Source organism: Phaethon aethereus (assembly GCF_964289735.1).
Source record: "Phaethon aethereus genome assembly, chromosome: 3".
NCBI lineage: Eukaryota > Metazoa > Chordata > Aves > Phaethontiformes > Phaethontidae > Phaethon > Phaethon aethereus.
Window position 1 is genome coordinate 79,876,216 of NC_138576.1, and position 27,903 is coordinate 79,904,118.

Here is a 27,903-nt window from a genome sequence, read left to right on the forward strand (position 1 = left end):
CACACAGTCCACGCACGGACTCATCCTCCGCCCGCACCGCGGCCGCCCATCCACGCCCTCCCGGTGCTCGGGGCTCTCCCCGGGAGGGCTGCTCCCCGCCGCCATCGCCCCCCGGCCGGCCGCGGCCGCCCCACCTGCCCCTCACCCCGCCTTCCGCCGGCGCGGAAGAGGCACCCAACGGCTCAGCCTTTTGTCTAGAGCCGGGACTGCGGTGCCCGTACCGGCAGCCGTCCCCAGCAAGCAGCTCCGTGACCCGTGCGGGGCGCTCCGTACGGCTCCCGGCCCGCCAGCCCTTCCTCGCGGGCGCCCGGAGGGCAGATACACACGCTGTGGCGGGCGCAGCCCAACGCGAAACTACCGAGGCGCCAAGGCTACTGCAACACAAAAGTCGAGTCATTTATTCAAATAAATAAAAATGAACTTTTATATGTACAAATATACAAAATCACCACGCACACCTTATAAAGCAGTCACAAGTATTAAAAGACACTGGGGGGGCGAGGCAGGCCGCCCACCGCCGGCTCCACTCCCTCCCAGCGCCGGGGCACTGCCGGGCGGAGGCCGCCGCTCCTTTGTCCCCCGCCCCGGCGATCGGCTCCGGGCCGCGGGCCCCGCCGCCCTGCCCCTACCGCCGCGCACGCCACCACGAAGAACACCGCAGCCACGGACAGCGGATGGCCCCGCCGCCCACTTCAGCAGCGGCAGCCCCCACCGGGGCCGCTCAGAGGGTGCCGAGGTGCGGCAGCGTCTCCAGCCTGTCCGGGCGGTCGCGGCCGGCCGCGCTCTCCACGCCGCGCAGCCACTCGGTGCATTTCCGCACCAGACCCTCGTCCACCGCGGCCCCCGCCGCCGCCGCCTCCTCCTCTTCATACTCCTCGTCGTCGTAGCGGTGCCTGTCGTTGAGCAGGGAAATCTTCAGCAGGGCGCGCACGTCGCCGCCGCCGGGCCGGGCGCCGCGCCGGGCCGGGGCCCCTCTGCTGCCGGGGGAGGGGGCGGGCAGCCCCCGCTGTCGCTCCAAGCTGCGCCGCTGCAGCACCCGGACGGCCTCCGGGGGCAGGCTGAGGGAGAAGCGCCCCGCCGCCTCCCCGCCGAGGCTCTCGCAGGAGCGGCTGCCCGCTCCCGGGCCCGCCGGGCGACCCCGCGGTTGCGCCGGGGCGGGCTGGGGCCGCGCCCCCCGCTCGGCCGGCGGCCTCCGCGGCGGCGGCCGCTGCTGCTGCAGGGAGGAGCAGGGCCAGGAGCTGGAGAGGGGGCCCGCCCGCTCCGGGGGCGCCGCCCGCGCCTTCCTCGCCGCCTTCTCCTCCGCGGGCCGAGTCGCTACCTTCTTGGGGGCCGCCGCCGTCGCCAGCTTCTTGGGCTGCACCCGGGCGGCGGCGGGGGAAGCGGCGGAAGCAGCGGCGGGGGCCGGCAGGACGGGCGGCAGGGCGGCGGTGCGGCCAGGAGCTCCCTCCGGCTCCTCGCTGCGCGCCCAGGCAGCCGCGCTGCGCGCGGCGGGCAGGGCAGCGCATCTCCCGGCGGGCGGGCAGGGCCCGGCTGCGCGCCGCGGCTGCAGCCCCATGGCAGCGGCGGACGAGGAGCCCCAGCCGGCAGCGGCGGCAGCGCGCGCTCCGTCTACCCCCGCCGCCGTTTCTCCCTCTCGCTAACCCGCCCCCCTCCCCGCCCTTATGCCCGCCCCGAGAACACCCTTCCCCGCCGCTCGCCGCCCCTCCCGCACACAGTGGGCCCGCGGGGCCGGCCCTAAGCCGCCGCCGGCGCCCACGGCCCGCACAGTAAGGCGGGCGGAGCCGCTGGCCGCGTCCGCAGCGGACTCGCATCGGCACCGGCTGCGTGTCCTGCGAAGGACAACAGCGGCAGGGGCGGACAACGAAGTGCCTAGTCCGGAGAGCCTTCTTCCCACGCCCAGTGCCTTCTGTGACAGAGGCAAAGCACACTGCCCCACCCTTCGGGGGATGGTTTTTTTTTTGTTTGGTTGTGTTCGTTTGTTTTTGTGGTGTTTTTTTTGTTGCCCCCCCCCCCCTTTTTTTTCCCTCCTACCTTTTAAAGTACCATAAACAGTTACAGAGGTTTGGGGAGGTGCTATAGGGTAGTAATAAGTAAGATGTACTTCCTATGAATCCACGATTACTACCACTCCAAAACTTAGTCTAAAAAGCCATGGCATATAATGTCTACAGGCTTTACTTCAACATACTCTTTTAACTAGGCCATCAGAATTTTATCTAAAGATGGGTAGGATGTATGCAAGCCCCAGCGACAGAAATCTTCACAGCTAAGGTTTCCTAGTGTCATAAAAAAGGGTATCACACAATGAGGATGCATCAGCAGTGCACTTTTGGAATATCATGCACAGCAAACAAAAGGCAAGATGTGAAGGAGCAAAAGATCCCAACAAAAGAACACACTGTATATGCTCCATATGCAGATGAAGAACATGAATCTTTAAATGTTCATGACAGAAAAACAAGTAAAAGCATACAATCTCTTAAAAAAATATGAATATTGCATATATTTGTATATACATATAAAATTTATATGCTATGCATATAAAAGCATAGCAGTACACAGAACTTTTGGACCTCCATTCTTGAATCCATTCTGTTCTGGTGATCTAAGTGTTAACTGATGTTAACCTTGTTACTTACCATAGCAGATAAATTAAAAAAATCTGAATAATTAATACCATTCTAATTAAAGATTACAGTGAAGGTGTAATTGGTCATTGTGTGAGTGCCCGTTATGGTCAGTAGCGGCAGCTGGGGAAGGGGGAGTAACAGTTATTTCCAGGATGACACCCATCACTACCTACACGGCACGTACTAGATCTTCAATGCGAACTGAAAACTAAAAGGAACTCAAAGTTCACTTAAGGGTCCACCAGCACGCAGGGGCTGTGATGGGCAGAGCTGGCCAGGCTGTCACTACACCACGCAGCACTAACGAGCCCAAGAGCCTGCTGTGGGCTCAGGACTCCCTGGACCCCTACCACCAGCGGGGAAGGATGCCTCACTGGCGATGTATTGTTACTAGTCAGCTAAAAGGTTGGCCGTTTAGCTGCAAAAATCATGCAATCATCCTTTATACAGCTTCCCCAAAAGATGTTACTATTTTGTGCAATATACACCGAGATTTAGCAGGAGCGTACTGCAATTCGTCTCTTTAGCCTGAACCCCAAATACTATAAGACAGGGTTTTTTCCCTTTCCCAACACTGCCGCTCACATCTTTTCAAATCCATTCCTTCTTCTATTTGTGGATTAGCAGGAAAACAAAAAAAGAATCCAAAACAACTGGGGTTTAGAAGGCTGGTAATCAAGCACATCCATCCTGTGCTAAAAAGAACCTCCTGTAATAAAATATCAGCCATCACATATTAAGGATTTAACCTTGCTCCTGAATAACTGAATAGCTCTTCGTTGCAAAAAACTAGAAATGAGAACACCTTATGGAAGCTAGGCAAAGTATTACAGTATTTCACTTCAATCTGATACCAGTTTAAGTCAGAACGAAGTTTATCTAAATACCAACACTAAGAGCTTTAAAGTCACTTCTGCAAATTTAAAAACGAAATTTGGATATAGTCATATACATATCCCACTTTTTATATTTTCATATTTATTCAGCCCTCTATAGCCAATTCCTAAATAAAAAATAGTTTAGGCACCTTTAAAACCAATTTATTTTACAAATCTCATTTATACATTAGTCAGAAGTTCTTTTAGTAAGAAGTATTTAAGTATGAAAGTTAAAAAAAATCGTTTAAAATATAGCTTTTTAATAAAATCCAACATGCTTTAAACAGACCTTTCACATATTCTCACTAAGCTTTTTCCATAAGGCACATGTGTAGACATTTCAAAGCAGCAGTTAATTATAACTTATCAAATCTTTACAACGTTTATAAAACTCCATCTTTGGAAAAGCATACAATGAATAATATACAAACATACACGACACACTGCAAATTTCAGACAGAACTGTAAATGAAATCTTTATGCATACTACCCAGATCTTAGTGGCTTGCCTCCACTGGGGAATACACTGTTACTGGATGCAACGTAGTTTTAAGACTACTCTGCACAAAGTATTTAAATGTACTTTTTTGTAAAAAAAGCCTAAAAGTTCCAGAGTAAACAATTCACCCGATTAATTTTTAAAACTGTTTCTAGTAAAAATTATTTAATACCCCAAATGCAAAAGGCAAGGAAAGTACTAAGTTGCTACCGGGTATTTCATGAGTGGAAAAAGTATAGCTTTCCGAGCAAAACTCAGAGGGGAATAAAAGTTGTCTTTTAAAGTGTACAGTGGTTCCTGTTCTTAATTTTAATCTAGGGTTTTTAATTTACTCTAGACAGGATGAGAAGCATTTAATCACAGCATCCCTTTAAAAAGGAAAAAAAAAAGTTGGTTAAGATACTTGTTATTTTCTTTATATAAATATCAACTATTACGTATTTAAAATTAAAAACATTACATAAACTAAAGACAAAAATCAACAGTTTATCAGATGGAGGATCTTAACAGCCATCGTTATGTTGAGTACATCTACAGCACCAGCTAAAGCAAAGGCTCAAGCCCACTCTGAAGCTCAGGTCTGCCCATATTGTCTAAGTCTTCCACACTGTTTACATTCAGGCACATGCTAAAACGCAGACACAGTGTTAAAAATTGTTCTGCAGCACGCTTGGTGGCTTAGCAAAGGTCAAAGCCTTATTTCTCAAAGGCCAGCCGGCACAGGCAGGGCTGAGGAGCACACCAAATCCAGACAACCAGCAAAGCACAGGTGCTTTGAGGCCATGCCGCATTTGGGTTAGACCATCAGGTTGCAGGGAAAAAACCCACCAAAAACCCACAGGCTGCAGGGCTTAAGGTTTGTGTACTAATGGTGCAGGATGGAGGGCTGGCTCAGCCTTAAGGTTTGTAAGATCTGAAGGAGCCTATTTCTTCAATCAACAACTCAAACTTTTCTGAATGTTTTACTCAGATCACTCACTTCAGTCTCCTTCATTTTTACTTTTCTCAAAAACGTAACAACTAATATTGAGTGGAATTTGTATTGTGTTGTTAGTCAACTTGAAAAATGAAGAAAAATGCTATCATGTCACCGTATGCATGTTTTTTGTTGTTGGGTTTTTTGATTGTTTTTTGCCATGCCTGCAGGAGAGCCATGATTAATTTAAAAAAAAACACCCTCACAAACAAGTAAATTGTTGTTAAGAGTAAACCATTAACAGTGCTACATCAAGTTATGATAATTTTGTTGAAATCAAGATAAATGCATACTTTAAACAAATTACATAATACTGTTCTCTGGCTCTTAATGTGGTTTTGATCACTATACAAGAAATTTATGATAGCATTCCACATAAGCACATAATTCAATAATCCCTGAAGACTGTACTACTAAAAGCAGCCTGTGTAAAATTCAGTTCTTTGACTCATAAAATCTAATAGACAAATAAAACGGAAGAAATTAAGTGATGCATATAACTAATGTTTTTCTGCCCAGAACTTGAAATACTGTTGGTAGGGCAGAAAAGACCAGAGCTCAACCTGTTTTCTATGCAGAGCAGAACATTAAAAAAGAAACAAAAAAAAAATGGAATGACCCTACTGAGACTGTCACATAGCCACAGGAACTATAAGAATTCAGAATACTACTTTTGAATCGGTTAGCTTGAGAAGTCAGAAATAATAAGATGACAATTTGAAGCCTGAGTTCAGTTAAAGTATTTGATCCATTGCAATTATCAACTATTATCTTCAAAAAAACCACCATCACAAAAAAAAAGCTTAATCCTTCCTAGATCAAATATGAAGCTTTAAAAAAAATAAAAATCTTTATACAGATGTTTTTGCCGAAGTTACAGAAACACTACAGGAAGATTTCAGATGACAGGGATAGACAACATTTTGTATTCTTTTTTCCCCTCCACTTCTACTACAGAAAACCTCATTACGTAATATACAGACACGGAAGCACTTAAATTTTTTTGAAAAAAACCCACACTGCTGAAAGACCAGACTGCATTTTACATGAAACATTATATAAAAAAAAAAATAGGTTCTTCCGTTTGTTTACTTGCATGTGGTTTCACTATGTGTTTGGCTAGCTTTCATTCCCTTTTTGTACACACAAGAGTGAAAAAAAAAAAAAAAAGAGAGAAACTTGCCAAAATGAAAATTAACATGAAGCATTGCCTTTGCCTCTCCTAAAAATGATGGAGGAATTCAGAAGCAGACTCAGCAGCTGAAGCTACACTTGTTTGCTTTTAACTAAGACCTTAGACCCATAAGTTATCTTTAATTTTAGTACTGGAAAAGTCACTATTGAATCAATGTATTTTTAAAACACTGGAGAATTTAAACAAAACTTCAATGTATTTTCAGTGATGAAAAAGAATTACTAGCGCTGTACTTATTTTTTATTTAAAGCTTATATTAAGCATTACTTTTGAGTTCAACTATGTAATTTTCTAAAAGTTAAAAGGAAAGGGAAGAAGTTATGTTTTTCCACATACTGAATATTAAATTCATATTAATAAAAGTTATTAAATTAATAACTCCCCCCTTCCTACCATAAAGATAACTTCCATCTTAACAAAAGTCTGTTATTATGCAGACTCACCTTGCAAAAGGGATATATGACAGACTATACCTGAAAAAAAAGAGAGGAAAAAAGTACATTTGACAGAGTGTTCATGTCTCCCCTAGAACCCAATTATGTCACTTTAGTCTAGCATTAATAAAAGCAACCTGTTGTAACAAAACTAAACAAGATTACCTACTCAATTTAATGCTTACCTGAGAAAAGATGACACATTTGGATAAGAACTAAACGTACTGCCAAGGATTTCCTGGTTTACTGTTTCCTTGGTTTATATATAATTTGTAACTTCTGTTGCACGTAAATTTAAAAAAAGCCGATTTACTATCACTATATTCAAGAGGAATGGAGATTTCTGGGAAAACAGTATTCTTCAAGATGACAGAGACAACTTTTTCCAGTTTAAAAGACAATATAGATTACTACGCAAATATACATCTAATCATATTATTTATGCAACTCTAAATACAGATATATGCTGTAGTATGAATAATACGCCACAACTGTGACAGTCAAACAGCTGATAATTCTTTGCTTCTCACAAGCCTCCAAGCTAGGTTTTGTTCTCATGCCCAGCCTGATCAAGCTCTAGGACACCTAACAAATGTGAAGCTGTCTGCTGTAAACATGCAGAACATAGTTTGAGTTAGAGGTCTTCCCCCTGTTTAGTATCAAGCATTTACCTGGGCCCAGCACGATGCCCAACAGTCCCTATCCTGAACAAATGGTTATTTGTCCTCAAATCCAAGTTCAGTATAGACACTGTGTATTCAGGCCAAGTTCAAACAAGAACTGTGGTCACCCTGGATCACTTAAGAGTTAGTACCAAGTAATTCACCTGGGACAAGGAGACTGAGTACATTCAGTTGTAGCTCCATGGAGAAAGCAGTAACTTCCAAAACTTCTGCCAGGCTTGCAAGCATTCACCTATCTGTGCTCACACATTTCCAAGCCTAGCTTTGAGCCCATCCGGATATTCATCATAGCAGCCGTTGCACTAAATTTACCCTCTCACACCCACCCACTCTTTACCCAGTGCCATTAAATATTCTTGGGGCAGGACACACCCTGTGAAAATGTTTTTTAGTTTCTTCCACTTCACAAATGAAAATTTAGTTAAAACTCAAAAAAGAGGGGGATAATCAGAAGTAGGGCATATGAATACACAGTTACTTTCACAACAGAAAAAAGGCATGAGAATTTTTTTGCATATATATTCCTTTCATAATGCTTCAAATTAAGTTCACACATTACAGAAAATACTTAAAATTACCATTTTTGCAAGGCAACTGCATATAGATTCTGCTCAAGTTATACAACCTAGTTTAGAAAAACAGATTGAGGCTAGCATTTCAGCACACTTGCGTTATGCGAAGCGTATATATATAGGTTTATAAACATGCCAGTGTAGGGGCAAGGAGAAGAAATTAAAATGAATTTTAAGATCTTACCAGGTCATTGCCAAGAACTGCAATATGCAGAATAACATCGCCAAACCTTTTTTGTTCCACTAAGTAAAAATAAAGCAAATATTGCAAGTTAGTTCATTTTGCACCAGTCTATACTATAAACAATTAGAACTGTCTGTTCAGTCAACAATTTAGTTAACCGACAACGCCTAAATTTCCTTGTCTTGCTACTCCTTTCCACTTTTAACAACTTTCCATTCATTTAATCTGTCACTCCGTGACATTCATCATGCCATGAAAACCTTCTCTAGCTTTGAAAACACTTAGCAAAGTTAACTTTCACTTTCATTCATGATACTGTACTTCTGCAAATATGGAAGTTCACTTTAGCTACATATTTACTTCTAACATAACTACAGCCAGTTTTTCAATAAAGATGCCTGAAGGTAATTGTTCTGTCTCTCTTCCTTTGTCTTAATCAGTTTAATATTCTGTACCAATGGTTTCTGAAAACTACTACATATTCTCTGATATTCTCTGACACAAGTACACATCACTAAGATGAAAGTGTATTTTAACTTGCTTTTCTTAGTTCTTAATCCAGAGGTCCGCAGACTGAACCTGATGCTCTAGATTTTGTATTGTCATCTATATCACATGCAGATGCATTTGCTTTCTAGGTAGCAGGGTCATCACCTAAACTCAACTTGCAGTTGATAACACAAATACCACAAACACAAGCTCATCTTTCCTTTACAACTGAGTTGTATGTTAAAGCCATAATACAATTAATAAACTAACCAACCTAGATTACTCTTTAGAGGAAAAAAGGATTCTCACTTACCCAGAATACAGCACACAGAGTCAATACCAGGAAAAGCTGGGGGGAGATGAAAGGAGAGACAAAAAAAAGGAAACAAATGAATACTTAGTTATTGTATTTGCTTTGTTGTGTTATTTGTTTTCATGTTTTCAATGGGTAATCAGCATTTTCAGAATTGACTCATGAAACATCAGCACCAAAGGCTGTCACACAGTGATTATATGCTGAACTCCATGTAAAGTGATGTTTTCCAAAGTACAGTATGATGTGCTCCATGGCCAGGAGGGCTGGGACACGTCTTAGAAGAAAGAAGAGGCAGGAACTGACTTGAGGGACCAGGAAGAGTATAACCAGGTCTGTGTAGTCTTATGTATTCGCTCTATTACAGGGTGGGCTTAGCTGATAAAGCTTGTTTGAAAGCAACCAGGTAGTCTGGAAACTGCTATTCTATTATTTCAGTACATAGTATCATTTTGGATCCAGTATTCATAACATCAATGTCTGACAAGATAGATATGTGCATTGCTATGAACAACCCATTATAAAAACACCCATTCACAATTAACATTATTTGGCAAACACAGGCTCTGCTTCTTCTGACAGTGTTTTTTCATCTTCTGACAGCAATGAAGAGCCCACTAGGGAGCAGTTGCCCCATACACAGTGAAAAAGCTCACATGAAGCTTTATTCAAGCTACTTATACATCTTTGATGGAACATTACAATGATATGGTTTACTATGCCAAATTAATCACACCATTTGTGTAAACGTAACCATCACTTTGAACTTTTCCACTCAACCTCACCTGGCTCCCTCCATTTGTCATTACACATAGTAGAACAGAATGAAACTCTAATTTTCACTGAAAAAATTTTCAGTGTTGTTTTATTCAAAGAAATAAAAATAACAGACTCATTTACAACAGCCTGTTGTAAAAATAACAGACTCATATAACAACAGTCACATTTGTGACTGAGTTGCCTACAATTCTAGCTTTGTGTTAGAATGGGGATGAAAACAGCCGAATACATCAAAAGTTTTCTAAACTTTACAATTTTTCCAGTTTTCCTCTGTACTACTGAAATTTTCCATCCTAACGGTGTTAGCTCTCATCCAATGTTCCTGCTAATGATACTAATATGCTAATAATAATGCTAATCTAATGATGAAACCTTTCATTCCCTCTTTTCCTAACCTTGTTGGTAGCTTCTCTGCACAGGTAGGTAGGTCTGTGATATTTTTTCTACTCTCTGTTCTCTTCCCATTTCCCTGACATGTCTTGTTTCTACAGCCTTCAAAGCAAGTTATTTTCTTTGTCACCATGTCAGAGCAGAGTGGATAATAGGATCATCAGAGCAAATAATTTTTGTGCTGGCTGTTTTAGTGCCTGGCTTAAGCCCTCAGCTTGACCAGAAAAAGCCCACAGCTGTAAAGTGTTGGAGAATTCATGCTCAGCAAACACAGACTCTGGAGAATTGGAGATATTGGACATTTTTACTGCAGACCTATGAAACATAACTTCCCTAGGACTTGTAACTTGGTATGATTTCGAAGAGATGGCAAAAAGTCACCTCTTTAACAAAGCTCGGACTCCAAGCAAGGATCAAGTTGCTTCTCAAATGACATAACTCTTTTTTTCACGTGAGTGAGTAAAAGAATATACAACCCATATGACAGCCATCTGGAAAGAATTCATGAAGGGTTGCTTATTCCCATCAGCTGTAATCAACTAGAAAAGCTGTATGATAGCAAGAACAGGACAGCCAACTACATTTGAAAAATAAAAGTGGAAACAAATCATAAGGATCAAGAGAGAAAATAAGTACAAAACAGAGAAGCAGCAAGGGCAGAAACTTGTTTTCAAGTACCTAATATAGAGTTTTGGGATAGGAGATCTGAGATTGGGGACAGGGCTGCTTTTTCCATCCACCTGGAAGAAGAAATGATGGTCATGGAAGTAAAGGAGCCATGGACCTCACAACAGAGAAGCGTGAAGCTAAACATGTGGCTTCCCAAACTTTGGGGAGAGAAATTAATTTTCTCCATTGCTTTGAAAGTGATGAACCACTAAGCTACACAGAGCTGCAGCCAACAAACAACTGTCAAGCTAGACTTGGTGACCACTGACTTTTCACGATACTGAAAAGTCTCCCTCTAGCCTTGTTCTTGAAGATAATGTTTTAGAAAATAAATTAAAAATAATCAATGGAATATTAGCATTTAGTAAGAAATATTTAGTAAAGAACATTTTACTCCAAATGATTAATTATATAAAAAAAAGGCAACAAAAACACAGGCTCGTAGAAAGTAGTCGGATAATCTTTATGATATACAGAGCTAATCAACTTGACTATTATTACTCAGTACAAAGAAAAGGTGGACTGAGAAAGTAAAGCCTCAAGTTTACCTTTGAGGCTAAAGGAAAACTTCTTAGCAAAAGGAAATAAAGATAGTATATTTACCAACATCACAACTGTAGCTATTAATCTTTTTGGCTCAAACATTGCTTTCAATTGCTTCAGTGGCCCCATCAGGAAACATGTACTAATAGGAGGGAAAAAACAAAACGGATGGTAAATCACTTTTAAATAAACCTTTGTAAAAGACAATAGGTAATTAACAAGTTTTCCAACAGTTAGATGACTACAAAGGCTTTAAAAAGGCATTTCAGTGTTTAGCAACAGAGACCTGCTAGAATTAAATTTGAAATACTCCATGAATTTCGTCCTGGAAACAGCTTACGTATTGAGTCACCCTTGGTCATGGAATTCTTCCCAAAACATTACCACTTATAGCGGAGGGTTGTCACATTGAAGTCTAGAGGATTTCATGTTGTGACTGTTCTAAGAACTGACTTGCCAAAAGAATGCAAAGAATACAAAGACCAAACTTCTGTAGAAAATTTCTGTTTAACAATAAACTTCTTACCCAGGCAGCATGCAAGTAGTGACAATCAAGATTACAGGGAAACTCTAACTCTTTGCCAAAACTCAGCAAGCAAAAAAAGAAAGTAAAAGTTCAGTAGTTTGTATGAAATCCTCCTGCCGCCTTCTACTCTGTAGCTAACTTGAAGGAAGAATGAAAACCATCAGCAACATTATGCTGTACCTGTTCATGCAAAGAAATGCAATGTGAACTAAGAATTCACAACCGTAGGAATAATTATCTGGCTTCAAATATTCTGAGATGAGACTCTTCCTTCCCTGTCATTGCAGTCGTTCTGCTTTGTAGAAAATACAAAAATGTAGTGAGCGAGTGAGAATGCCTGTAACCTTGAGGTGGTCTGAATGCTTTACTACAGAGCAGGAAACTAGTTTAACTCCTTTTCTAGTTAATATTTATTTAAATGAAATGAAACAATCAGTAGCAGGGAAGAGTTTGGTAGAGCTCCCTCCTGAAACTAGTCATAAGCCTGGTGAAGCATGCATCTTTTAAGATCGAAAAAATATGGGAATCCACATCCCAAGCAGTTAACAGAACCCATGATCTCCCAGACAAATGTTTGAGCCAAAGTTGCTGATGTTCCCCTACCAGCAACTTTGTGTATACATCCCCTTCTCTTCACTCTTTTTTCTTCTTTAAGTTGAACAGACAGACCTCAAAAGTCTGTATTAAATGGGGGGGGGGAAAAAAAGTTTTCTCAATTCAATAAAAAAAATGTTTTAAACTCACTGCAATCCAAACTAACTTTTTCTCAGTACGTTTTAATCTCAGCTGCTGGGACATAAAATTAAATTAAGACAAAAAAGGGACCTGAAGAATTAGAATAAAAAAATGAGTTAATTAGTGGAAGGATAGGGATGATGAAAATATGGCGGTAAAAATGAAGGAGGTTCAGGCCGCATAAAGCAGGCAGAAAAGACATAGAAAGCAAAATGCATTGATGCTAGTCTGATTAGCATTGAAGAACAGACATCACAAGGGCTTCTCCAAAGATGTGGAAGAATCCATAAGGAGCAGAAAGGCTGGAAAAAAAATATTCTAGAGGTCCTCCACTTACACAGGATATTTATTATACACAACACATTCTGTAGAAGATACACTCATCATCCCAGAGAAGAATCAAATGAGTATCATTGTTTTCATGTTTGTGGCTAGAAAATTATAGTAGAAACAGGCCAGACAGGACTATTTAGTAAGAGTGGTAACTGCATTTGTTTTAAATGCAGACTTGCAAACAAACCTGAAAAACTTTAAATTTCCTTGTCAGTTTGGGACTTCCTTGTCATTTCCTACTGTTCATAGAACACAGTTGCCTGTTGTTTATATCAAAAAGGACTACTGATGGGGAAAGGGGCCTCTTTTTACTTCTAATTTTAGTTGGAAACCAGACTAAAATTTTTCAGTGTTCTCTTAAAAGAAATACCAGTCTGTAAAAGCTTTCGTTTTAGTTCACTGACTGTTAGACTTTATTAGTACCAAGTTTCTAAAATGCTAATTTAATTTGAAGCAGTGAAAACACCCAAAATACTAGGTTAAAAAAAACCAAACAAATCAAAACAACAACAACAAAGAATAAAGAGTAAGGTAAGGGAGAGAAAGGGAAATACTCATTTTTGCCTACTTCCAATATTAACTTTTTGTCTTGTTTTAATATGAGATGGAGTAGTTACACAAATGAGAGACTCAATTCCAGTATAAATATCTTTGTCCTCTAAAAAATTTCTTGAGGAAAAGTAGTACACCATCACATTTCTCAAACATTAATGTCACATTGTCTGAGTTTTAACAAATTAACAATGCTTTAACTCAAGAGTTAAGTGACTTGACTGAAGTCACAAAGTCCATGAAAGTCAAGACCAGACTCCACGGGTTCCAAGTCCCACGACCATGCTTTAACTATGCTAAGACAGTAAGAGAGTGAGGACAAACAGAAACTGAAAATACTTTATAGACATTAAGTTGTTTCTTACATGTCTTTCAAACAGTGAAAGAAAAGTTTTAGATCCTAGGAGGTCTCTTCTAAAAACCCTTTAAAGACTGTTACAGGGAACACTGCAAAGAACAAAGCACAGCGTGTAAAATTACTATGAGCGATTTCTAGATTCTGCCTGGCCTTACAGTCAAAATGAGGATTTCCTGAGCCTCTCCTTTGTCAAAGATTTTTTCCTCCAAACAGGATGATCTCTATGTTAAAAGCAAAAAGCTCCTTCCAGTAACAAAGCAACCACACAGCAGCCAGACTAGTTTGCCCCTGAAACTGAGATACCTGGCAGAAGGACTTAGCTGTAAAAAGTACAAAACATTCAGTCAGCAATTTGTTATTCATACTTCAGATAGCAGTTGTGATGTGTCTACAAAACAATCACGTAAAACATTACAATGGGGCAATAACAAGTGAATAACTAATATTCATGAATTATTAATCTCAAAACTGTAAGACAAACAAGATTTTATATTAGCATGTCAATACGAAAACAACATTGTTTACACACAACATAACCAGACACCATTTTAGAGTAAAAGCAAATGGAAATGTTGATGAAAAGGAGGATACTTGTCTAATAACAATAATTAAGAGATCATACCTGGCTAATGCAGCAATATTTCCCAGGGTGTAAAACACTGCAAAAAGTTTGATCCCCTTTGGGAGCCATAGCAACGCTGTTCCCTATAAAAGATAGGTTATTCAAACGTTTTTAATTAGTTAATTTATTTAGATTTTTATAGTCTATAAATATATTTCCAAACTACAAAAAATGTCAATTTTACATATACTAGCAGAGTATACTTTTCTCAGATTTGTAGTAATGTTCAGTTTACTTCTACTGCCACCTACAGACAAAATAATGTATTGATTTACTATATTTCACAGTATTTTTACAACTAGGCAATGCCTATTTATATTGTTTATAACATTTACTTGTACCATTTATATTTTATTTGTGACACTTTCAGTTTTGTTACAATGCCCCACCATACATCATACATGTCTGCACACAAAGGAAAAAAATATCATAAAGCCACACTAATATCCACCATCTCCTTTTTCCTCCAATCAACCATCTGCACTCGTAGTCTAGATATGCACTGGGGCTGAATAGAAATATTTTAGAACTCTTACTTCTAGACATCTCTTATTTCCACTAAACACAAAAAAATCCAAAGCCTTTTGCTGATCACAGTCCCTATGATGATCAGGGAGAAATAGAGCCTAAATTAGAAGCAAAACATGTTTTTTTAAAGTTTGTTTTTTTAACTTCTCTTCTTTTTTTTTTTTTTTTAAAGCTGTGATGTGGACACTGTGTCCTGCCAAAAAAAAAGTAACTATATTCTACCCAATTGCAATTTCAGTGGAAATTTGTGGTGTCAGTTTGCAGTCCACAGTACAAGCAACCATGGAAAGCTGCAAAGAAGAGTGTAATTGTTTCTACAAGGAAAGCTGATGAACACTTTGCAAAGACTAAAGGAAAAACACCACCTGCAATTTTGGGCAGCCAAGAACATAATAAATACACCAAAAAATCCATAATCTGAAGCAGAAGAAGATGGAGCTGCCAGTTCTCAGCTTCATGTGGCAAAGCTTAGCTGGAGAGCTGCCTACAAGATTCGAGGTCCACAAACACACTATTCAGAGTTTTGACTCTTACCGAGCTCAAGATAACTCAAGGAAACTTCAGGAAACCAATATCCTAAAGCCTTTTATGTGTTGTTTCATAGTTTCACACCATGTGATATAGAATAGGCACACAGATTAAACACTAAAAAAATTGCAGCAAAAAGAGTGATGTTAAACTGTCCAGAAATAGGTGTAAAAGCACAAATGTGGAGCGTACTAAAATCTGTGATTATACTGGTTAAATATTACTTGCGAAAAAAATGGAGGGGGGGGAGGGAGTCCACCAAAGAATGCTTAAGCAACCGTAAAAAAGGGATATTCCAAACCAATGTTGAGCTCCCTCTCCAGAGCTTGCTTCTTCTCTAACACAAGCATGTGGCCAGAGCTTATGTCACTGTACTTGACAGATGCCAACATGAAGAATGCCACTCTCCAGTTCCTTTACTGAGCTAATTACCACTTAAATAAGACCTCTCATAGCTAAGACCAGCAATTGTTCTGGTTTACCTCTGGGTCCCAGGGAGTCTAACAAACTGCAAGTTTTGATAAAGAACCAGAAGCTTCCACCTGCAGGAGAATTCAGTGAGTGGCTATCTCTAAGTGAATGCCTCAAACTATCAACAGGTTGCTCCTCCACAGCTTCTTCCTGTCATTACGTAAGTCTCCTATGTTTAAGAACTTTTCATGCTAAATGAAAGAGCAAAATGAAATGGCAAAACCAGAAACTAATAAACACAGGGCAAGTTTCTCCATCCTAGCACCAGAATGCATTACAAGTGAAGGCAATCTGCCTGACAGTCTTGGCAAAAACTGCAAATGTCATCCACACACATTAGCCAAAGGCTGCTGACTAGCTCACATCAGAAGTCATGCTCTGTGAAGACCCAACATACTACTTCACAATGAAAAAAAAAAGAAAAACTAAAAGAAAGAAAAAGAGCAAAACCAGCAGTCTGGATACTTCCCCAATGTTATTTCACCTGCTTCTGGGACTTTCCATGCAGATGAAGAACTGCTTTGTACTGCAAGTTACTTGTGCCAGCTTTTGATAGACCAAATCAATTAACAGATCTCAACTTTTAACCGCAGGCTGGAGCCTCCTGCCAACACCTCAAGTTCAAGAACGAACAAATGATTTGCTGGCTGTAAGATCAACAGGAGTGCGTCAGGTTTTTCAAGTGTCAACGTGCTACCACAGTCATCACCTATTGATTTGTGAGTGTGACAGGTTATACTTGTGGTTTCTTCAGCCTTTAAAAACCCTTTAAGCTTCTGCCTCCTTTTCCCCTTTTATTGGAGAGAATAAAAATGAGTACACACTGAAAAACAGCAAAAGCTCTTTCCCAGAACACCAGTCACAAATCTAAATTAAAAATATAGCATATTTGTCAGTGTTTAAACCTTTTAGTAAGAAATGTTATTACACTACAATAAAAATGATCTCTGCTCTGAATGGAAGAAAGGTGGTCAAAATCATCATTTATGGAACCACAGCTCCCACACGCTAATTATACATTTAATGTCCAGTTAAATTTATGGATATAAAATTTAGGATACAGGATAAAGCAAACACAGAATCACTTTACTTACAAGAATAGAACACACAATGCCAGCAATAAAACATATGGCGAACCATCTGACACGAGTACCAAGGCTGAGTGTTGAGGCATCGAGGACCTTAATGGGACGGAAAAAAATATTAGAAACCCAGTTTTGAACAATCCAAAGGACATTTTTTTCTTTATTATTCAAGTCCTTAACTTCAAACAAAATATTTTTCGAGACAGAAGCAGTTATTTTACCTTGCTGAACAGTTGCTTGCATATTAATTATTTCAGTTTAAGAAATTATGTTAGCAATTTGGAAACATATTTCCAAAACAAACAAAAAAGACAAAAACCTATAAAGGTATATCCTGGCACTCAAGCAATACTGCTCCTCTTTCAAACACTTTCTTTTCACCGTACAATTACAATTGAAAATTCTCACAATTGTACCAAAGCAGAATGAATGGACCTTCTAGCAGCTTGCAGAGGAACGTATCTATTTGCGCAGCACTGTATGTTCCTGCAGACATTACTAACCTTTCCTGTTACTAGACAGAATCCAATGTACATATTAGTAAAGTATCCACTGCAAGCATTATGATTCCACCTCAGTTACTGTTCCTTACAGGGTGAAGGTGTAGGCCGTTTAACATAGCTCGTCCCATCAGACAGCTAACTTGCTGAAAGGGATCATTTTACTTCCTGCTTCTCCAGTGTGACTCCAGAACCTGTAAGACCCCTTCTTGAACTGAGCTAGCTGACACAACTCACAAAGCAGGGAGAGAACTAGTGTTTCTTCTATTCTGATGACTTGGTCCTATGCTAGACTAATGAGCCAAACCAGCTCAGCAAGGCGTCAGAAAAGTGGTGGGGCTGATATAACGAAAGAGGCAGGGCCACATAGCTGGCAGAACAGCCCCTTTCAGCAGCAGTGATGGGTTAGATATGCTCAGCTCATCTTCTCCACGCATGCTGTAAGAACAATGTATTTCAGCTTACTCCAGGTCACTAAAATTAATAGACCAATGTAGAATAGAAAGTATATTTGTTGCTTCAGCATATATAAGATGACTGTAAAAAGCTAGCTTTCCAGTTTGTTTACATGAGAAGCAAACTTGCCCTCTTGTTATCTATTCTACAGATACTTTCAATCAAGTATTATTAATCAACTATACAAGTTAGGGCTTCCCCAACCAATGAGTTTGACATTTCTCCTACTCTTTTGAAAAATTCCTCCTTTAGGCAGTGGGAAGTGAATGAATGAAATTTGGTTACTGCTTAGAATGATTTCACTTCTACAGCGGAAGAATCCATACCCAGTTTAATAAAAAAGGGCCACTAACGAGCACATATTTATATGCTGTGATGAATCAGTGTCTGAACGTATGTCAACAAAGACTAGTTTGGACTACTTTCTATTTATAAAAAAAAATTACTAACCTTATTTAATCAAATTAAATACTTCAATTATTTACAAGGGGGAATCAGAATACTAAAAATAATCTCTGACACTTGCATAGTGTCTGAGCAGACACAGAGCTGGGATACAATACTGTTCTGAATTTTCTTTCCCCTTCACTGTGTTCAGCAGTTAGGACAGAACTTCCCAAAGGTCAGAAGATGCAGCTTACCTTGTTAGGTCCAACTCTTTATCCTTATGTATGCATTAAAGAAATGGACAAAAGCAGTAACTAAAAGATGGTTTAGTATTTGAAATTGTATTAATAGTTATATTTCTGAATATCTACACAGGTAAGAAGTGCAAAAAGAGCTGGTAGGACACAACTGAAGACATCCCTTTGAATCACGCTTTTAGTTGCACCTATTCATGCAACTCATCACACCTACACACACAAAAAAAGTAAAAATCCTTTCCATCCCTGCTCAGAAATAAAGTGTGGATGGGCCAACGCTATCGGTACACCCAACGCACACATTTCTGATTGCCTAGAAAATGGGGAGAGGATGAAGGTAAACAATTTCTTCAGGTGTAACAGGTACATTGCTGCCACTTAACTGCTATTCTACTTCTAGCCTTAATATCCGATGGTGTTCCTGAAATAACTATCAGGAAATTTAATTTTTCATAGAAAATTGAAAATAGCTTTATCTTCATTTAAATCTTTAACAGTTATTAGGTGGAAAAAAATACCAACACCGTAAGTGAACCACACAAAGGATCAGAAAAAAAACGCCACAAGATTTTAAATATTATTTTAAAACTAGTTTAATACATTTTATGGATTTATTTCTTAAAAACTTAGATTGACAATATGTGCACATGAACTGCAAAAAGATAAGGTGTGGCACGATGGCTGCCAAAGCACCACAAGATAGCATTCTCTGTAATAATAAAACCAAATAAATGGTCATTAAAATGAAGGCTGATCCTCCAACCATTCCTGATGCCATGACCATCTATGTTATCAAGCTGAACCTAGCTAATGCAATGTTTGAAATCCTGAAACTGGAGATCTGGTAATGCATTTTCTCAGGCCCTGATACCTAATACTTTTTGTGTTTCATGGAAGCAATGGAACTGGTTACCTTTCCGAGATGTCTGTTCCACCCCTGTAGTGAAGCACCTTGCTGCAAAAGTTGAGTAACAGGTACATAGTTCAACTACTTAAACCACAGACTTCAGCTTGTGCTAAAATGCCAGGCTACAGTCTGTAAAAGTTGAGGACCTGACACAGTGCCTGCCTATGTGCTGCAGGATCAGTAACTTCTCTATAAGAGGGGCTGTGAGACACCCTGAATTAACAGCTTAGTTTCTTACACCTACACTCAGAGTCTATGAACCAGAACCCCCAGAAAAAGTTAGTAAGTCTAAGCTGCCTACACAACAAAAGCGGGAAACAATGTAAGGGTGATTTGGACTTCTTTTATTGTCTGACAAACTGTACAGCTAATCCTAGGTTTCAGATTAAAAAAAAAAAAAGAGGACATTTGCATCAGCAGAAGCTTTTACTTAGAAGACTGAAAAAAATTGCCATGCAATTTCCACATCTGGGGAAACATTAATATGGAGAACCATGCAGTGGTGGCAGCAAGGGAAGTCCTGCAAAACATACCCTTCTTGCTATACTGCTTATCAGCTTGTTTTTAAGCAATAAAAAGAAAAAAGCAACAGAAATCAACAAATAGAAAACTTTAGTTTTCTATAGTAAGCTTTAATGCTAAAGTCCTGGGCAAAAAGCAAAGATTTTTATTCACAGAATATTCCAAGAAAATACTACATCAAAGAAATGACCAAGACATCCAGAAATCAAGACGAAACCCTAAGTAAAAACTGTAATACAGCAGGCAGACTTCCTGAAACATAAGGAACAGTCTTGCAATAGTTGCAAAACAGTGTCTTTACCAAACAGCTTGCTACTGACACACAATAAATCACATCAATGATAATCTGCAAGACCACCATTGATCAAAAAACACTTCTTGTGGTTTTGAACATTTACCTGGGCTCCACCCATACATTGATTATCTTATAAAAGTTTTCCACGTGGGCAAACAAAAAAAAAAATAGAAGCACTTTCTTTTACAGGTTTTAAGAAAGATTCTAGAAGTTAACAATTATATCTTTTCTTGATACTAAATTTAAAACATGCAAGTAACGGAGAAAACTCAATTTCAAAAAAATGTTGAGTACATTTGCAGAATTGAGTTCCTAAGCAATATTTAAAAAAATATTGAGAGAGATATATTTTCATCTTTCCCTAACAGGCTTCCTTATATGTATTTCTATCAACACTTTGTAGTAAAATATAAGAAATTTAAATATCTGGTCTATTCCTCCTTCCTAAAATCTTGTTGAATGCTTTAAGCAGTTGTCAAACAACTATCATGAAACTACAGTCAAAAAACAAGCCAATCTGTCAAACAGAATGATTTTATATTTAGTTTTATCAACACCAAAACTAATAGCATAACCCTGCCCAGACAACATCATGACACTGATATACTTACAATTTACAATTTATTTTTGTAATCAATTCCTTTTTTTTAAAAAAAACTATATTTAGAATAATTGCTCTAATTGCAGCAAGAAGCAATAGTTAGTCATCTGAAGAGCTTTGAAAGTACAGAAAGACTTCACTGAATCATCACACAATTGTGTCAGTATATACTTTTCTTCTTCTAACAGGAATTACTGATGACTTCATGGTAATGGTTCCACAAAAATCAAGAGAGAGTAACATACAGAGACATCTATGAACATAAACCATATGATGGTTATTACATAGCTATCAGCTATTCCAAAGAGAGGGCCATTGTTTTTAACCAATGACTCAGTTCCAGAAAGGTCATCTAAAACAGTTAAAGACTTTACACACAAAATGCATAATGTTATATTTTCTTTCTCAACCTTATGTCTTAAAAAGTGTTCTCCTCTGCATGGGAGCACGTACTTTTACACACACTTTAGAAATAGTCAATACCATTCAGCTCTAAAGCTATAGATTTAGAGCAGTGAATGCCACATATTAATTCCCTTATCAAAAAGAGGCCTGACTTCCAGTGTTCTAGAAATACATTGTTACTTTGAGAGAAACCTACAACAGAGACATTGCCTAGCCTAAACACTTGAGTTTTTCTTCAGTGGGTATTTATTTACTTTAAATAAGAACTTCCTGGTTCATCTCCTCAACATGAAGCTCCTTTGCACTACACCAAAGGCATATTGATAGAAGAAAACATATAATGTACTGGATAGGCTTTAAATATCGGCAGGTTTTTCCTATTTAAAGTCTTCTCTGGCTATAACAACATCATTGCATACAATAACCGAATCATACAGAGCTTAGTTACTGACATATAACAAATGACACATTCTTAGCTGAGTTCTCCCCTTCTCTGCATATACACCTCAAATATAAAAATTATTAAATACTTCAGCATTTATCTATTTATTGCTGCCTTAAACATCACAACATCAAGTAAAGAAGAACTCTATGTCACTATCATGCATCTCATGTGAAATGTGCCTGGAGATGGCAGATGAATTAATTTTCTTGGAATTGAACTAAGATTAACAGAAATTTAAGTATTTCTTTGATAATCTTGAAATGAAATCAGAAGGTGAAGCATCCCTCCCACATGTCGGCAGCCAGTTCTGGTGTGAAAGGGCACAGATGACACACAGCTTCCAGAATCAATTGGGCATAGATACAATTTAGCTGTTTTACTGTGGCAAAGAGGCCAAGTTCATAAACCTTGAAGACCAGCAGCAACTCAGTGCAAAAACAAGTGAACCATGTCAGCAGCAAACCGCTGGAACTAATATTATGCCATAGACAAGAACTATACTGAAGCTGTGCTGGTTCATCAAGGTTTATTAGCTGCAGCTCAGATGCAGGCTGCTCTACGTTCCAGCTTCCTCCACCCATGCTCCAGCATCCTGTGGCACACATTATCAAGATATTCCATGATGTGGGGTACTTTGATCTGCAGTCACACCAATTAAAAGGGAGCCGATAGTATAAATGGTTCTCTTACAAGTATGTTCAGCTTTGCTTCAATGTAAAAGTGAAGTCTCAGAAATGTGTGGTGTTCAAACCCAGTAAAAAAAACCAAACTGACAATGAGGAAGATAGTGGGGAGGAAAGAGAAAAATTAGATTGTACTTGAGGAGTATGGGGCAAAATAAGGAACTACAGCACAACATACACAAAACTATCTCTATCTAGAGAAAGTCCTTCATAGCTGTTGCAAATTCAGGGGCATAAGGAAATGGAAAAGCAATTTAGAAAGAAAACCTGTTGTTTAGCGGATCATTAAGTACTAAGGCCATATAGGAGGAAGAGTACACACAAGACACAGAGACCCTGTTATCCCAAAGCAGGACGTGGGAAATAAAACCAAAGGATCTCAGACCAGCAACACAACAAAGAGCTTCTCCACACACCGAAAATTCGACAAAACTCTTACTCCCGGGAAGGGCCTGGGGCCCGCAAACCTCGTCCTTCGGTGCACGCAGGAAACTTTCATCCCTCCTTTGCCTCCCCGTCTCTCCCGCTTACTGACACGGACGGCCATGAGGGCAGACACCGAGGAGGGGGGGTGTGTGTGCGCACAGGCCGCGGAGGGGGGAAGTGCTGGGAACACGGCAGCGCCCGAGGCCGCGGATACCAGTGCGGGCCCGGGGCAGGGAGACCTCAGCGACTCCCCGTCACGGCGCCGGCGCCGCTCAGACCCCAGCGCCTCCCCGCGGGAGAGGGGGCGCCAGCCCGCGAGCCGCAGCGCGGCGACCGTTAGCGACGGCCACCAAGCCGCCGGTGCGGGGAGGGGGAAGAAGAACGGGTACTCGCCGGGAGGTACCTGCGCCGTCAGTCCCTGCTCCTCATCATCCTGCCCGGTCAGCACCCGCCGCAGCTTATCCATGCCGTCGCTAGGGCAGGGCAGGGCCGGGCCGGGCCGGGCCGGACTGGACTGGACTGGACCGGACCGGACCGCACCGCACCGCGGTGGGGGGGAACAGGACCGGGCCGGACTGCACTCCCCTACCGGGCCGCAGGCACAACCGGAAGTGACGGACACCCGCAGGCTTCCGTTGGGCGAGAGGCGGAGGCGAAGTCTGCGCCTGCGCACTTGGGCGGTGGAGCGGCCCGATCGTGATAGGGTGGTGGCGGCGGCTCCGGCCGCGGTGGGGGCGCGTCCCGGGCGCATCCCCGGGGACCCCCTGTGGGGTGATGCCGCCACCGCGTCACACGGGTGGGGGCGGCGGTGGGCGCCTGTGCAGGTCTCACTGGAGAGGACGAAGGGCTTTTTCAGTGGGCCCAGGCTTCATCGCTGGCTGCGGAATTGGCTTATTTCGATGCGCACAGAAGTAATTTACATGAGCTCGGCAGTGCGAATTCCCAGTTACATAAAGCCTTTTGTGTAGGTACAGAATGGTAATACCATGATTATACACGGCCCTGCTAGAGCCGCGGTTAGGGCATGATGGCGCCGCAGAGGGAAGGGGCCCGGGGCGCTAGCAGGCTCGCCAGCTCCGGGGGAGGCTGCCTTATCTCCAGAGCACAAGCGGTTTGAGCGGTGGGGCCTGTGCCTGCTTTTACCTTGGTCGTACCAAGGGAACGGTGCAGGTGGGCCGAGCATTTGGTCATCCAACTACCAGACAGCAGGAGCGCTGCAAGCACCAATGCAAACAGCCTCGGAGCTCCTTGAGTTAGAGGTGCATGTTGTGCCCTACACACCATCTGTGAGCAAGCCAGGTGCTTTTCCAGCTACAGATGGGTGGGGCAGAGAGAAATGGAATTAGCTGTAAAGGCCTTCTTCCATGAGAAAGTGTAATGCATATATTAATATGGAGATTCCAGTATGGCTCTGTGTTATCTGGTAACCTCTGCTCCTTGGAGAAGGGCTCTGGTGAAGGCCATCGCGCTGCCCTGTGTTTTGGCTGCTTTGCCTGCTTGTTCCCAGCAGTGCTCCAACCACCGTTCCCTCTGGACTAGCGTGCTTGCTCCACATGAGTCTTCCCTGTCCTGCTCTGTTCAGATGCTGACCTTGTATGCCCTTTGGGGCCGTTCCTGCATCTTCGCATGTGTCTCTGCTGCGTGACTGGCCCTCAGACGAGCACCACAGCTCTGGCCTGTATGGTTTGCTGAGTAAAAAGGAGACAGCAATGGCAGGGTGTGCCCTGCCTGCTGCTTAGCTGCAAAGTGACAGCAGGCAGCAGTGTGGGGTGGGGCAGGAGGGGATGATGAATGATAAGGGCTGTGTAACCGGCTGCTTCATGAGTGAAACTTGATAAGAGCCAGGGTGGCAGAGCCCCTGATGAGGCCCTTCAGGACAGAAACCTTCCTCTCCCTCTCTTCTGTCTGTGAGAGGAGGGTTCCTACGCTGTTCCCCTCCCCATGTATGCTTAGGAAGAGTTTCCCATGTGCCTTGTACATTGGCTTTTAGGTGAAACACTTGGGACACAAACTGCACCTTTCCAACCTAATGACAGGCCATCAGCATCTCAGGGAGCTTTAGATCAAGGCCAAAGTTTGGAATGGGAGGAACACCTGCATACATGGCTGTGTGAAAATAGTCAAACAACAGCAAAATGTTACCCCCTGCGCTGGCCAGCATGGACCATACCTTGCAAGGACCTCAGTAGGGAGGAGAGTGTGTGTAAGGGAACAACATAACCGTGACCCCATCTGAACAGAGGAGGAGAAATGAGAAAGCGGGGCAAAAATCATCTTACTGGTACCTGGCATGCGCAGTGGCCCCATGCCCACAGCTGCAAGGAGAAAGGAGAGGCCCAGGAGCTTGCTGCCACCTGCTTGGCTTGGGTGCTTTGCAGTTGACAGGGGCAGGAGGTGGTGAGCAGAGGTCCTTGGTGAGCTCCTCCTCCTCCTCTGCAGCTGGCCTAAAGGTGTCAGCATGGGAGTGTCATTTGGTGGTGGCTCTGAAGGGAACTGGTTGCTGGCAGGAACTGCTGTTCCCATGCCCACCTGCTTGCTACCCCAGACCAAGAATTGGTTCCTGGAGGATCCTGACAGTGGGGTGGGGTCCCTTCTCGCTCCTCCTGCCTCCCTTCTTCATCAGAGGACCCCATGGAAGACAGGAGAGTGTGCCTGCTTGTCCTGGAGGGAGAAGCCTAGGCAGTCTGTGGCTTACAGCTGCCCTCCCACAGCCCCCAGCTTCCTGAGTACACCATTTTCTGCAGGGTGATGGGAGCACTAGGACAGACCCATCCCTGCCCTGACTTCTGCCTGTGAGGAACAGGGGAAGTGAAGCTTTGAACAATTCGGCCCACCAGGGCCTGGCAGGCTGCATTCATGCAGCTCAAACCCCAGGAAGCTCTCTCTCCCCTGTGGCCTGTTTACTTCTGCAGTAGCAAAATAGCTAGAAGCACAAGCCATTTGGATATGGGGGGACAGGGAGCAGAGCTGGCATTAGTTGGTGGGAGCAGAAAGTAGCTTTGTCAGTTTTGCACTAAATGGAGAAGGAAGGAGAACATCCTGATGTTTCAGGTGCCTCTGGAGGTGGTCAGTGAGACCTTTTAAGTACAGCACCCAGCATACTCTGCATCATGCGTCATTGGCTGCACGATGCTACGAGTTTTGTTTGCTTCACTGCTCTTTGCTTGGGCAGAGGAATGGCAAAAATGCCCCACAGTTTACTTTTCCTAGTTCCTCTGTTCCACAGAAATGTTGTCAGTTCATGCTTCTTCTGGAAATGGTGGCATGACAACAAACATGTCAGAGCACAGCAGCCCCTTCCTCACCTCCTCCTAAGCAACACAAAACCTGCAGCTGAAATCCTTGGGCTCCTCACTTAAAACAAAACTGTGCAAGCCGTTCTGTACCGCCATAGCCTTCCCACAAAGCCCCAGCCCAAGTGACTGCTCAGCTGACTGCTCAAGATGCCATGTTTGGTCTTCAAGGCGGTGGTGCATGGCCAGAGGAAGCCTCAGGAGCAGGACCCTCTCCCACCCACCAAAGCAGCTGAGGGAGAGCTATCGTCGTGTGCCTTTTCATGCGTGGTGGCATGTGAAGGGGAGACAGGGAGCAGGAGAGTTATCCTGAATGACTGCTAACTGCCTTCAGCTTCCAATATGCCCCCACGACCTGCTGATGGCTTCCAGAGTATTTGTATGCGCAACACCATTGCCGCTTCATCAGCCCTAACCCACTGTGTTTAGGGAGGGGAAAGGACTGTGCAGCCGAAGCTCCATGCAGAGGCCATGGGAGACTGTGCATAAGATGTGCAGTTAACGAGGTGCTGGGACCCTAGTCCTTCACATGGGGCAGGTTCTGGGTATGTGCTCTCTGCCTTTGCTAGCTGCTACATACCACAGTTCCCCAGGGAACTGTTTTTTAAAGACCTAACAGTCTTTGTGGTAGTACCAGTGACGCATGTCACCTCTCTATAGATGAGATCAAAGTCACAAGCCTTGCACACCTTTTCTTCCCCAGCTTGCCCTGCCATATGTCTATAGAAAGGCAGCACCTTGTTGTTCAAGTTGGACGCTGAAGTCCTAATACCAGGAATTACTGAGATAGGCTGTGGTGGGGAGCAGTTCGGAGGTTGTGCTGGTTGTACTGTCACAAAAGTCTTCTGCAGGGTCCAGGCATGGGCATCTGGCATGACGCCAGAGAGCATGTTCTCCTCTAGGCTCACCCTCATGGCAATCCCAGGACTCAAAGATGTCTAAGCAGGCATTAGATCCCACCTGATGATCTGTTCAAGACCTTCATAACAGGAGAACAACTCCTGTGCTACCTCCAATGGGTTTTCAAAATCACAGCCACCTTCTTCAAGACTTTAATTTCAATTTCCTTTATTAAATTTAGCTCGATGCAGCCAAAAAATTAAGCCATTTAGAGCAATTTTCTGGATTGCTACAGTCCACAGAAAGAGAGTGGCACTTTCAGGGGGCAGTTCTCATCTAAGGCAGTTATTTTAGTAGGGGAGAGATTGCCTTCTGCTCTCTGGTGACTGTAGAGGAAGCATGGATGACTAGGTCAGACCAGACACCTAAGTCTCAGTCTGATGAATTAGGGTGATGAACCTCACCATTACCTCTTCTAATTTAAATATAGGCAGGACCAGCCTTTATATATAATTTCAATTTTTACAAAAAACCTATGTATAGTGAGCATGATAGGACTGCTACTTTAAGCAATGGAAAGATAGGCAATTAGGTCCAAAAAGTAGTCCCTAGAATCAATGGCATTGAAGTATTGCCAACGACTTGTTACAAACACATCTTAATTACAAAGTATATCTGAGAGCAAAATATAAAACCAAGAACAAAAAAAAGTTATTTTTTCCCTCCCAGTTTATAGGTAGATACAGGTAGATACAGACAGTTTAAATCTGGGTCTACTCTTCCAGTCTGCATGACTTTATGCAGGAGCGTTTGGCTCTGCCTTGGATTACTGGTGGCTTTCTGGTCGCACAGGGAATACAGGCATGTAAGCACCTGGCAGGGAGCAAGCTGAAGCTGTGTTTTTCTTCCTGCG

General features: G+C 42.3%; 2 protein-coding genes across 2 annotated transcripts; both read right to left on the minus strand.

Moving 5' to 3' along the window:
* Nucleotides 1-498: 498 nt before the first annotated feature.
* On the minus strand, nt 499-2,329 carry PRR18 (proline rich 18). The gene has a single exon (XM_081997123.1). The coding sequence runs from the start codon at nt 1,553-1,555 to the stop codon at nt 722-724; it is 834 nt and encodes a 277-aa protein (XP_081853249.1). The 5' UTR covers nt 1,556-2,329; the 3' UTR covers nt 499-721.
* A 1,970-nt stretch (nt 2,330-4,299) lies between these two features.
* SFT2D1 (SFT2 domain containing 1) lies at nt 4,300-23,323 on the minus strand (the record flags this gene model as incomplete). The annotated part of the gene is made up of 8 exons (XM_081997565.1): nt 4,300-4,375; nt 6,622-6,651; nt 8,052-8,110; nt 8,854-8,889; nt 11,296-11,377; nt 14,362-14,444; nt 16,983-17,069; nt 23,261-23,323. 8 exons carry the CDS (start codon nt 23,321-23,323, stop codon nt 4,336-4,338), a joined length of 480 nt encoding a protein of 159 aa, XP_081853691.1. The 3' UTR covers nt 4,300-4,335.
* Between the last annotated feature and the right edge of the window lie 4,580 nt (nt 23,324-27,903).